This window comes from Papilio xuthus, unplaced genomic scaffold, assembly GCF_000836235.2.
Source record: "Papilio xuthus unplaced genomic scaffold, Pxut_1.1 DF827714.1, whole genome shotgun sequence".
NCBI lineage: Eukaryota > Metazoa > Arthropoda > Insecta > Lepidoptera > Papilionidae > Papilio > Papilio xuthus.
The window spans coordinates 3,619,075-3,632,532 of record NW_013530935.1 but is presented as its reverse complement, the minus strand read 5'-3'; the positions used below and the strand labels follow the sequence as shown (position 1 = coordinate 3,632,532).

The 13,458-nt window shown below is 36.2% G+C and overlaps 2 protein-coding genes across 2 annotated transcripts; both read left to right on the top strand.

The window, feature by feature from the left end:
• The first annotated feature begins 7,274 nt into the window (after nucleotides 1-7,274).
• Nucleotides 7,275-8,606, top strand: CPR68 (cuticular protein RR-2 motif 68). Its single transcript, XM_013310485.1, has 2 exons — nucleotides 7,275-7,394; nucleotides 7,635-8,606. Exons 1-2 carry the CDS (start codon nucleotides 7,323-7,325, stop codon nucleotides 8,574-8,576), a joined length of 1,014 nt encoding a protein of 337 aa, XP_013165939.1. The 5' UTR covers nucleotides 7,275-7,322; the 3' UTR covers nucleotides 8,577-8,606.
• Nucleotides 8,607-11,054: 2,448 nt separating this feature from the next.
• Nucleotides 11,055-12,684, top strand: CPR69 (cuticular protein RR-2 motif 69). The gene is given in 2 exon segments (NM_001311917.1): nucleotides 11,055-11,099; nucleotides 12,219-12,684. Coding segments are annotated over 2 exon segments (384 nt in total). The 5' UTR covers nucleotides 11,055-11,087; the 3' UTR covers nucleotides 12,591-12,684.
• Nucleotides 12,685-13,458: the final 774 nt, after the last annotated feature.

Genomic DNA, 13,458 nt, shown 5'->3' with positions numbered 1-13,458 from the left:
TTGTGTTAATAAGTCCAAAAAACACTTACTAAATGTAATTACATCATAGGTACAGCAATTGTATAGAAATTAAGAAGTGACAAAAATTCCCACGAGCCTTTGTAAATTATTATATGTTTTGCTCATATTTTTGACACAAGAAAAATAAGCAAAAATATTGTTATTTATAGTATTTTGTATCATCTTACTATAAATACGAAAGTTTGGATGTATGGATGGATGTTTGTAGAAGTTATCTCCAGAACAATTTAATGGATCTCTATTAAGTTTAGCATATATGTAGAACGTAGTCTGGAAGAACACATAGTCTGCTTACTATTTTTTTTTAATTCCGTACGGACGGAGACGCGGGCGACAGCTATAATTAAATATTTTAAGGTCATCCTTCGCATGATTGGATTTTAAAGCGAACCAATGAAGCACGAAGTAAAGCTCAATGAACTTATTTGTTATGTTTTCAATCACGGTTTATGGCACGTATTGTTACCACGCATATAATGTTTGATTTTAAGACGGTCTGAGACATTTCAGACATACGGACAGACGAGAAATCATCTATAAATAGTTGCTAGAATAATATTGCTAGATGTTTTTCTGGTATACGATAAAAGGGTGAGTATGGACGTATTATTTCAGGGATAGAATGATAAGTAACAATGGGAGGCCAAGATGTCAATGTATAAAGGATAGAAGAAATAAGAAATATGATATGATATCTGTACGCATATTATGTTTTACTTTCGAAACGTTTTTCTAAACTGGTTCATTATTACCGAGTTATTAAAGAGTACGCATAGTGATATAACCAAGACTTTTTTTGCTATCGCAGGAATGTTGGGTTATGTGAGGCTGGACTTAACAAAAGCCCATCAGAGGCCATCCATTGCGACTAACCATAAAATTCAAAATAAGTACTGAGTCAGGAGGTTGGTGTAATAGCGTTATTTTATGCGAGCACGTATGCTCTGGTTACATACTTAGTACTGCATTGTGCAACGACCACGCCCGGCGGCGAGTCAAGGATCCTCGGCCACTAATGCCACTTTTACATTAGTTCTCACGACTTCTACCCTTATCGAATTAGATTAAACAAAGATACTAAAAGCTCCTAAAGTGGCATATCTTACCTATCTTAGCTCCGGCCAGAACTATTCAACATTTACATATGTCTTTTTATTTAATTAATGTACAGATTGTCTCTCTTCACCCAAATTTCCCTTATGTTAAGATTTTGTGTTATTCAGGACAACGAAGAAAAAACAACGCGGATTATTAATTCCGTTTTTACCCGTCTGAACAGAGTATATGTAAGTTTGTATTTATGTATGTGACTAAACCATTCATCTTCGTCCCCGATGTGTCATAGAACAGTGGAAGTAGGGAATAAAAGTCTAAATTAGTAAAAAACGAGTTCTCGTCCAATTAGCCATTATTTAATTTGGTTTAAGGATATAGATGGCTTGATGAGAGCCTCAGGTTATTAGCGGACTTTAGTAGCTATTCACTATTCTATTTCAGTTGGTATATCTTTGAGCCTTGAGCGACTGGACGTAAAGAAAATTAGTTTAGAGTTAATTCGTAAGGGGCGTTTTAGACATTTACAGTAAGTAATTTTTTCATCATAAGCTATGTTTTTTTTAAAACAAGTTCTAATTAAGTTTGAAATGTGTGTTCGTGTTCGTTCGTTCGAAGTAAACGTGCAGAATGAAATCGTCTTGCAACAGTTTACACTGACATTACGATTCCAGTACAGCGTGTATAAAATACTTGTATTATGCGTATTAAATAACACATATAGCTGCATGCAGGGAATGTAGCGCAGGGTCACAATTTCATGAGTTTCGTCGTCAACCAGTATCGAATGTCGCGCGTGTGAATATGTTAATCTTGTAACCACTTTATTACACTTTAGTATTGTTGTTATGTGTCTTATTAATGGATAATAAAATGAGACAATTTATTTATGTAATTTATTGTTTTTGATACTTACATAGGTGATTTTTTTTGTTAACATACAAATATGGTCATTACACTTCTTTTCTGTTGTTTTATACTACTGGAATTTTTTCTAAAACATCATCGATATAATCTAATAGTAATAATAGTTAATGCAATCTAGATTCATTCTGAAGAAGTATCAATTTTATGATATAAAAAATAAAATTTAATAGTATAAAAACTATAGCATTTTTATTCATACTTTCAATTATTTAAAGAAGTGTTGAAACTACAAACAGAACACTTAATAATTCAAGGATTCATAAACAATCATACTAATTACACCATGTATTGAGAGGCCGTGATTGAATTTGGGAGCGTACTATGTTCATTGCTCATTGCCCGCGTAACAGTACCGTATGAAACAATAAGTGGCATCACCTTGACCTTATACGTGGGATTGTCCACAGAGTAGTGAGTATGCAGAGTGATAAAAAAATAAAAGCTGTTTGAACAGAAAAAAAAACCAATTAATTGGAAAGTTAACGCAATGAAAATAATCTTACTATAATATTATAAATGCGAATATTTGGATGGATGGATGGATGTTTGTTTGAAGCTTTCTCCAGAACGGTTGAACTGGTCTCGATGAACTTTGGCATACATAAACAACGTAGTCTGGAGGAACATTGGCTACTTATTATGTTTTCTTTTAATTCGTAATCTATTTCCTTACGACAAATTATTTAAGATAGGGAATCAATATATAACATTCCAGACCATATTATGAGAATACCAACGAATGTTAAATTTTTAATCGTAATTTCTACAATGCTATGATCTGTGCGCACATTTGGAACTGTCTCCCACTAGCCGGCCACTACCCCCGCCAGCAAAGATCAGGTAATGGCACTAGGTGATATTATCGCGGCTTTAAGAAATAAATTATAAATCATGTCCTTGTTGTAGACAGAATTTCATTGAAGTCATTTCGAGGTTTTTTTAATATATGTATGTAACTACTCAATGGAAGTATGGAAAGATATTGAACTATAAAATCTGTAAGCTGATATTTATGCAAACTATTAAAGCGTATTTTGTTGAGTTAATTTTTTTCAAGCCGTTAATGCCATCTTAATATTCTCAAGCGCTTTTATTGAAAGCTTGGTCGGGCTAATAGTTTTGGTTTTGAATTTTACAAGCACTTTATATGTCTTTTTATAAAGTCATCTTAGGTAGGAATAAATCGTTTAATCGAACAAAAAAAAAATAACGATAAAGAAAATTTAGCATTTTTTTTTATCTGGTGAATAGTTGCGTGACTTTGGTGGTGTGTTTTGAAAGTCAATCATATATCGCGGGCACGGATCGGAAATACCTAGATGTAGAGCGCGAGGTCGGTACGCGCTACTTACTTGTTCTAGATTAAAGGTGCTTACACATTACAACAACGAATGTAGTAACAATTGGTTCCTTCTCCCGTAACCCTAAAATTGCACTGCACTTGTATTTGCATTAATGCACTAGCGGTTACTGGCAACTTTATTAAAACAGAATTAAAAAAGTAGCCTAAGATATTCTCGCATACGTAAGCTACCCTTCCGTCAAAATCGATCAGAGGTACGGTAACGGTTCATGCGCTGTTCTTACTATCCATCCATCCCAAAATAATATATCCATTTAAAATATTTGACTAAGATTACCTAACAAGGAGATAGTACCAAGTGGGAGTAACTAGCATACTTTTTAATTTGCTTTTTTTAAATAAATTTAAACCTACAAAAATGAATATGTAAGCTAATAAATAAAAAAACATGACGAATGTATGTGATGTGTAGCCACCTTTATTCGTATACAATAAATTCGCACAAGGCAGTGGCATTTACGTAACGTCTCATGCGACTACTAACATTTGATCCACCTCCGCTACTTTAGTGTAGTCGGTTAGTAATAAGAAATTGAACTTTGTTGAATACAAGCAACTTACTAACTTCCATCATAAGAACAGGACCGGGCATTGTGGCAATCGATGGGGGAGGTCTACATTCAGCAGTAGACGAATTAGGGCTGAATATGATGATGGTCATAAGAAAATAGTAAAATGACAATAAGTAACTCATAAAAGTTAGATTTTTGAACCAAACATTGAAGAGCAATGAAAAGCGCCAATAGCCGAAAGGTTCAAACGGATTTCAAATCACATGTTCGGGATCGAATTCGATCGTTGTTGCAAACCATATCCTATCACAAGGTTAGAACTTAATTGGAATGGTACAATAAATATTAGTAAATTAACAAAAATCTGCTAATAAAAAATTATATAATAAGTATGTTTAGTTTCACCGTTGTGAAAGAGACCCAATGTAATGTATAATAGCCGATATGATGATAAGAACTTACTGAAACTAAAATAAAACCTGATTTCTTGATATTTATCTACATATAAACATGGATCGCACGTTTATAAATTCAAATAGAGTTAAATGCTACACTTATGATTCAGTGTGCAATAGCTCGAATTTCATAACTCTTTATAGTGGCCAGCATGCCTTGAAATGTACAAGTACAGACTATATTAAATTGAAAATGAATGTACATCCATTAAAACAAGTACTCCTGTAAACGTTGGTTTCTGACACCAAAATCTTAGTCTAAACCAAACCCAACCAACCCAAACCTAAAACCAAAATATATCGTCATCCCTGTCAATTATCTTTGATAAAACAGAGATAACAAAATGTTTAAATGGAGATTTTGATCTCAGAAACCCACAGTTAATGTAGCACGATTACACAATTAGATTAAAATGTCATCAGTAATTATTAATACACGTATAATCATTTTTATACGAGTTTTAAATATTAATTAAATAATGTAATAAGCATTCCAGATACGTATCGACGTTTCAAATCGTACGAAAATATATTAACATTTTTTCGTAATTAAATATGAATTGACTCTTAATTAGTGTAACTTTATATTTCATGATTATGAAGTTATTGTTTTTCTCGTGCGTGATGAGTCATTATTAATTTATTGAAAAAAATCGAATAACCTTTACTTGTTACCTTAGAAGAAATTGTTCTAAAGATATTAAAGGTAGCTTGTAAGGATCTAAGGTAGCAATATTTTGACTTTTTTTTTAGTTTAATATTACAGAAAGGAAAGATTTGCAAATTGTATACAAGTTATAAGGACAACTACCACGAGTCCAAAATAATATGACAACATAAATGTACTTACTATTGAAATAGTTTGTCGTACTCTTAGACATTTTCCTTATTCGCATCAGTCGTAGTAAGTAGTTATCCTTTGGTTTCTTGTAAGTTATATCGATTACAAAACGATTGGCAAAACTACGCAGCCTTGTGAAGGACGTGCGACGCAAGCGGCGCGGCCATGCGCGGGAAAATTCACCTCGAGTATTTTCTTCGTGCGCAGACGCAAAGGCAAAGGTATGACACATACAGCCGACATGAAACAATCTTGTAAATTTTTTTCTTATTATGCAATAAAATGTTCATTACTTAACGACGCGAGTTTTTTTTAATTTCTATTGAAAATATAATGTTATCCTTAGTTTAATCATATATTAGCATACTTTAGGGTTCTTTGACATTTATAGGTAACCAGAGAGGCCTATTTGCAACTATAAATATTTTCATACTTGGATGTATGCTATATACATTGCTCTTTCGTGCTTAATTTCGAGTTTAATTCGAGACATACTATTAAACATTATTGAATACAATACTATACTTACATTAAATAATAAATTTAAGGTCTGTAAATTACATCGTTTTATCACTTTTCAATGTAAACCTGATCGAAATGCCAAGAAATATGAAACAATACAAACTGGTTTATGTAATCGGAGATTGAATAAAAATAATGATTGTTTTATTTTGGGCATAAAAGTATTCGGAAGTCGTACTAAAGCTGATGTAAGTTGACCTTGTACGAAGGATGCCGTTGTAAAATTGACCTACTCCATATTACGTCGAGTACAGCCTGTCTTTTTGCATTAATTAATAGTATGTTGAATCTGTTAAAGGAATTAAATTAATTAAAGTATTTATTTGTCACTCTTTTTATTACATGTAAAACATACTCCTTTAACAAATAGTCCATTTACAACATGAATAAACCCGAATTCTCGTATTTTTACAAAAAAAAAGAGAAACGACTGAACCTACTACCTAAATCAGTCAGGCCGTTTATCATTTTAGGTTACGGGACATTGGAGGTCACAGAGGCGTCACCTCCAGCTCCCCTGGACGAAATTCATTCGCTCCGAAGCGATTCCATAACAAAGTTCAATTTATAGAATTGACAATAACTTTTGATAGGTCACGTGTCACTTCCATACATTTTTGAACTTGGATATGAAATCGGTTCAGAGCGAATGCACTTTGGCTGGTTCTATGACTAGTTGTCACACGCGACTCCGTCCGCGCGGAATTAAAAAAAACTCTTGGTCGCAGCGTAATGTTATATAGCCTAAAGCCTTTCTCTATAAATGACCAATCCGAAAAAAAAGAATTTTTCGAATCGGACCAGTAGTTCCCGAGATTAGCGCGTTTAAACAAACAAACTCTTCCGTTTTATAATAGTAGTATAGAAAAACATTTGCATCTTGTCAAGCAAACAAAAATGAAATTAAAAGTAAGGATGGATGTTTGCTAGAAGGTGTATCTACAACGGCTCACGGGATCTCGATGGAGTTTTGGATGAATGAAGCACATAGATAAAGGCTACAAATTAAGTTTTTGCTGATTGGCATTTTTGATACTATAGTATTCATCTTCAATGCTCGTTGGCTATTGATATACTTGATGTTTGGACTTTCTTTGGAATGTTGCCAATGTGATAGATATCAAGTTTTTTTAAATGGTTCACTGCAATGAGTCAATAATAAATCAATAGACAATAAATGCATTTGTCAGTCCACGTGTTTATTTTATTAATCATTTCTATTATACTTGACTATATATGCACCAGTTAATATCATAATATTTAACTACTGATTGGTACACGTACTGATTGATCCTTTGCGTTATTAAAGGAATCACATGTTAGCTACTAGCTACAGATTTTGAAATTAACTGCATATATTTTCAAAACATTTCATTTAGCTAATTTCTAAGGTACATTACTCCGTGAAGTTTGTTTTTCAGTTGCTGAAAAGATGTTGAATTTTTAGAATTGAGTGTTTAGTTGGCGTGACCGCGAAGTCTCGGACGCGTTGCACAAGTAGCCGCTTTGTTTACGCGGCATTGTCCAGCCCCATCGCCCGTACGTGCGTACTTGAATATATTTAAATTTGGAGATGCGGTCGGGATGAAGCAACCAACTGCGACCGCTATAAATAGTGTTGTGGTCTAATGGGGTGCACAGTTCACAGCTCCAAGCATCCCTGTGCACAACAAAACAACCCAAACAAAATGGTCTTCAAGGTACGACAACTATTTGGATTTTGTGAAGTGTTGTATCAAAGTGTTCGTGAAATAGTGTTCAGTGTTACATCGTAAAGAAGGATTTTTTTACAAATTAATAATCACATTTATTTTTTTCACATAAATCGACTTCTGTAAAAATAGTAGTAGTAAAATCAGTACATGACAAAAAATTTAAACATTAGTGAAAAGTAACTTACTTCCTGAAACGTGACAATTAATCCTTTTAAATATTTGCAGTTCGTCATCTTCTCGTCCTTCGTGGCTTTGGCGTACGCCAGCGCGCCCGCGGCCATCGCAGCGGCGCCGGTTGCGGCTGCACCCGTCGCCTATACCGCGCCCTTTGCAAGAGTTGAAGAATACGATCCATTGCCTCAGTACAGATTCGGATACGACGTCGCCGACTCTCTTACTGGAGACTACAAGAGCCAGCAGGAACAGCGCGATGGAGACTTTGTCCAGGGCCAGTACTCGCTTGTCGACCCCGACGGCACTCGTCGTATCGTAGACTATGCCGCCGACCCCGTCAATGGTTTCAACGCGGTCGTACGTAAGGAGCCCTTGGTCGCCACCGCTCCTGCCGTTGTCGCCGAACCCGCCGTTGTTCCTGCCCGCATCGCCGCCGCACCTGTCGTAGCCGCTAAAGTTGCCGCCCCTGTGGTCGCTCAACCGGCTGTAGTTCCCGCCCGCTACGCAGTCGCCGCCCCCGCTCCTGCTGTCGCCGCACCAGTCGTTGCCAGATACGCCGCCGCACCCGTCGCAGCGCCCGTTGCCGCTCCTGTCTATGCTCGCTACGCCACCGCACCGGTGTACGCGCGCTACGCCGCCGCCCCAGTCTACGCGCCCTACGCTGCCGCTCCCGTTGTTGCTGCGCGTTACGCCGCGGGTCCCGTGGTAGCGGCCGGTTACTCCGCGCCTTTTGCCGCTGCTGTGAAAGCCGCTCCCGTAGCTTACACCGCTGCGTACCCCGCTCCCGTCGCCGCCGCCTACACCGCGCAAGTGGCCTACAATGCCCCGGTTGCTTACGCGGCTCCGGTCGCCGCTGTACCATCCCCTGCCCGCCTCGTGGCCCCTGCAGCAGCTGTGGCTCCCGTGGCCCCCGTTGCGCCGGTAGCCGCGGTGGCCCGCGCAGCGCCAGCCAAGCTCGTCCAGCAAGTCGCCGCCGGCTACAGATACCCCTAAACCAAACCACGACTTGATGACACATTTTGTAAAGACTTGATTTGTACATAGATAATAAATATCTTTTCACTATTCCTGTTTCCTTATTGCTCTCTGATGAAAATTTACCTTATTATGAAACCTATTATAATATTTAATTTCATTAGGAACAGCATTTGTAATATTATAATTATCTGTAGTCATATCATTTTTACCTAATTATTTTATTTATTTTTGTTATGATTTAATAACTACGTACCGAACATTTAAGAAAACTACATTGTAGTTAACTTTTAACACAAAAATGATAAATAGTTAAAACTAGTTAATCGTTGTGACAACTATGAAGTTATTAAAAAGTGGTTTAGTTAGAAGCAGATGTTTATTAGTAAATTATCATAAAGGCAGGTTAATTGTTTCGGAAATAATAATGGCGAAAAACACAAAGGCAGGAACGGAATTGTTTTAATTTTTTTTACTCATCCACAGATGAGAAAATGTAAAATAGTCTCGAATTTAGATCACAAAATACATGGTTTGGTTGCAATAATGGTACAATAATTTCCCGACCAGTCAAATTGTCTTAATAAAATTTTATGTAGAGGTGTAAAGCAAATGAATAACTTTAAAATATGGAAGTGAGAGTTGTGTAGGAATGAATAACAATTACTAGCGTAAATAAATAACGGAAACGTACATTAGTCAAGGATTGAATTAGATTTTAATCTATGAAAGGACTAGCAACCAGGCATTATTCAGTTTACACCTGAGGTAAACAAGTATTTACTTGTTTTATTCAATAGACTTGATTTGTATTATTTATTTAAAAAAGTTATACATAAGTCGGTGGCTCATGAACTAAGTACTACAATTGCGAACTGGCAAAACCTCGGTTCAAATCCCGCCATGTACCAATGTATTTTTCGATATCCCATTTACATATGTACATTTACTCGAAGTTCTGACGATTAACGAAAACATCGTGATGCAACCTGCATATATTTGTGAAGATATGTGTGACGTCATTTAACACACACTAGGCCAGCGTGTTTGACTATGGTCTAATCACCTCTTACCTAGGGTAAGCTCCGAGCCCCTCAGTGGGGACGTATAGGGAGATGATGAGGATAAAAAAATCATCTTGTGGTTTTTTTAGATTAAATTACTAGAGAGAGACGACGGTCTATTTTGTAATCTCGATCGATGAAATAAAAATAAATGTCTTTTATCTTAACAACAGAATGCTATATAGTTAAAAAGCTTACGTTTAAATTATATTTATAAACAGACCAAAGAAATAGGAAAGTATTTTACCTATTCTTTGACCGTTCTTACTTGATAAACAGAAGTATATAGGGGACAGGCACATAGCGGTTTTTTAGTATATTCAGACGTGACTTTTGTCTTTCTCACCAAAGAAGTTACCTGCTACCCGTAGTATTAGGAACAAGTAAAACAATTCCATACAGATGAATTCCGTTGGAGAGATCCTAGCTACCAGCCCGCGACTCCGTCTACGCGGAATTAAAAAAAAAACTTAATTAGTTGCTTATGAGTTTTTCCAGACTGGGTTCTACATCTATGCCAAATTTCAGCAAGATCCGTGTAGCCGTGCTGGAGATACCTTCAAACAAACATCCATCCATCCATCTAAAAATTTGCATTTATAATATTAATAAGATTTCATTTCCTTTTTGATTGTCTAGGGCTTCATAGACCATAGTTATCAGACGAAGCGTAGATTAACTTCATCTACTTGACGCTTGTATTCCTAATAGTCGTAGTATTTTACAGTGAACCCATTCATGGAACATATTGTTGTGGATATTACCATAACCTAACAACGCATAAGTAATTGTTGTTAAGTTTTATTTATGAACTAGCAGTTGCCTACAACTATGTAACGGATATAAAAAAAATCTACAAACAAATATACCTTATGTCACCCGGGGATAGTTTAGTTTCCCAACAGTGTTAAAATTTTCAAATCGTTTCAATAGATCCGAAATACTCGTATATACAATCCAAACAAACAATAAAGTTTTTAATCTTTATAATATTAGTATATACAGCTATGTTCACAGTTGACATAATAGATAGATCGAATTCCAACTATGGTATGATCGATAGATCAAGCCATGGTAGGATCTACAGATTTAGTTGAACGGTTTAGCTGGTTTTAAGTCAAATAAATTAATGTAAATTATTCCACAGCCGTCAACACACGTCAATTAGATCCAACGCACGTAACAAACAAGGTTAGGGCTTGATGTTTAGCTCAGTAAACACCATGCTCTATGAAGTATTGATTTAATTCATGCATGTGATCTATATTATGAAAGCATTTTGTTTGTAAATCGATACGTGGTATCGCTGGCTGTATGGAGCGTAACTTGTAGCACTTTCTTCAATTAGACGCGATGTATTTTGATCACGTCTTTCGTTACGCATTGAACGATATATAACGCGGTCTCGGTCCGGGACGTTCACAGTTCAACTCTGCACTGCTCAACCAACCCCAAGCAAACAAACATGAACTCCAAGGTACGTTCAACAATACATATTTCGAAATTGTAAAAGTAATTCTTACTAATCTGTAATACGTAGGAAATAACTGTGGTCATATCTCAATAACCCAAATAGCTACTTGCGAGCATACAGCCCAGAATCCACGCCTTATCGTCAAAATCCAAGCTTCTTTTGTATTTTGCCTTTGTTTTTTTCTTGAAAACATTTCTTCATTATTCTTTATAAAGTCTTACAATTGTTCTATTTTTAATAAGTAAAAAGGTTGTGAGAAAAAATAGCTTAAAAGCATTAAATAGCTTTTAACTAAACGGCTGTCGTCTAACACGTTATAATGCAATAGTTTACCTTACAAGTTTGCATAGACACGATGGCAAAGTGCACGTGCGCGTGACATACAATTGACCAACGGACCCATATCGGGATTCTTTGCGACAGACACTTTCCTTTGAATACAAATGTAACAGTTTTTGGTCACTTAAATGAGAGTGTCATTTTGATTACAATTATAGTGGTAATATCGATTTTTGGTGTTGCGATGATTATCCATTTCCTATAACATAATATTATGACATAGTAATTTTTTTTTGTTATTTAATGTACCTTGACAGAGTTTCTTCAACAAACTTTGTTTTTTAATAGAAAGAAGTAAAAGCTTTTGTTTTTGTAAACGGGGAATCGCACGGTTAAGCTGGACGTATCCCAATGATTAGGGGTGATGATGATGAAGAGGGTGCAATTCCCGGACGAGAAAAAGTGTAATACTATCCCTTAGAATGCTTTAAATCGATTATCAATTTAATATTCCTCCTGCAATCAGTTACGATAAGCGTTTCTTTTCGTCGCCGTGTTGCAAACTGCACGTATTCGGCGCGCGCACAAGTCTCGCATGTCAATGCTCGGCTCAGTGCGACTGAGACAGGCCTATGTCAACGGTATTACGCAATACGACTGAAGTTATGTATTGATAAGCAAGTTCAGAATATAAATTTAATATAATATGGGCTATAAATATAGTGCGTATTTCATTCAGTAAAATATTTTGACAATTGTGTGCGGAAATATTTAAATTGACTTGAAATTAGGTATTTAAGCACTGTGATGTTTGTATTATAGTATGTCTTGTTGTCTTTTCAGATTGTAGTATTCATCTTCATGTTTGGTGTAGCATGCGCCAGCGTGCTCGCACCAGCGCCAGTGGTGGCACGCGTCGACCCTCTGCCCCAATACTCGTACGGCTATGACGTCCAGGACGCCCTCACTGGTGACTACAAGGGCCACCAGGAGAACCGCAACGGCGACCTCGTCACAGGCTCATACTCCGTCGTCGACCCAGACGGCACCAGGAGGATAGTCGATTACTCTGCCGACCCCCTCAACGGTTTCAACGCTGTCGTCCGTCGCGAACCCTTAGTTGTCCCAGCTCCAATTGTCGCCCGTGCCCCAATAGTGGCCCCCGCCCCAGCCCCCGTCATCGCTGCCAGACTACCAAGCCCCTACTACTTCTAGATGAATTATTACAATTTTGTTGTGTTACTTGTTTGTAAATACTAAGGCTTTTTTATATCAATGTTATTTATGTTATAAAATGAAATGAATTTAATCTTTTTTTTATTTACGAACATACAATATTGTGACGAAATTTTCGAGAGAAATACTGGTAGAGTTTATTTTATACAAATTCCGTGATGATGTGTGCAAAATTTTATAGAAGCTTACTTTGTTTTGGCACACACTTCAATTTGCATTTTCAATATTAATTAGAATGATCATTTCAGTCCAATAATCCAATAATCGTAGAAAGATCATCCTTTAGCAATTAACATTTAACTACTTTCCAAAAAATATTGAATGCGTCCTTTGATATTTTGTGAGGATATGTTCCGAGAAATTAGCATGAGAAGATATCAACATGAATATTAATATATCTGGCAATGCACAGAAGAGAAAGAAAAGTGTCTCGAATTTATGTAAGCAAAAATAAAAATTCTATACATGTAATGATTATTCTAATTGAATTCAGATCATACAGACTTCCAATTTAAAGCTCGAATCTCATATTCAATAAGAAGGTAGAACCAGTAAAACGTCACACCAAAGTAAATCAATCAACAACAGCACAACTGAAAAACACATTCAATGGTATATCAATAGTGGGTTAAATATATCTTCCATAACTACTTTTACTGTTTAGAATGACAAACTTATTTTCAAATTTTTAATTTCGAATTATGACAGCCAGCTTTGTTTTTGTTTGCGATCTTATATCGCTTGCACTCGTAACCTTGACTTGATGATTCAACCAAAGCGAAAGTTGTAAAAGCTCCTCCGAACACTGAGCATCGTCATCCAGCATACGAATATTAAGAGTCGATAT

What these genes read in the sequence shown, in the direction of transcription:
- CPR68 (XM_013310485.1), top strand. Translation starts at nt 7,323, where the DNA reads ATGGGGTGCACAGTTCACAGCTCCAAGCATCCCTGTGCACAACAAAAC. An exon ending in CAAACAAAATGGTCTTCAAG is followed by an intron (nt 7,395 to 7,634) that starts GTACGACAACTA and finishes AAATATTTGCAG; the next exon opens with TTCGTCATCTTCTCGTCCTT.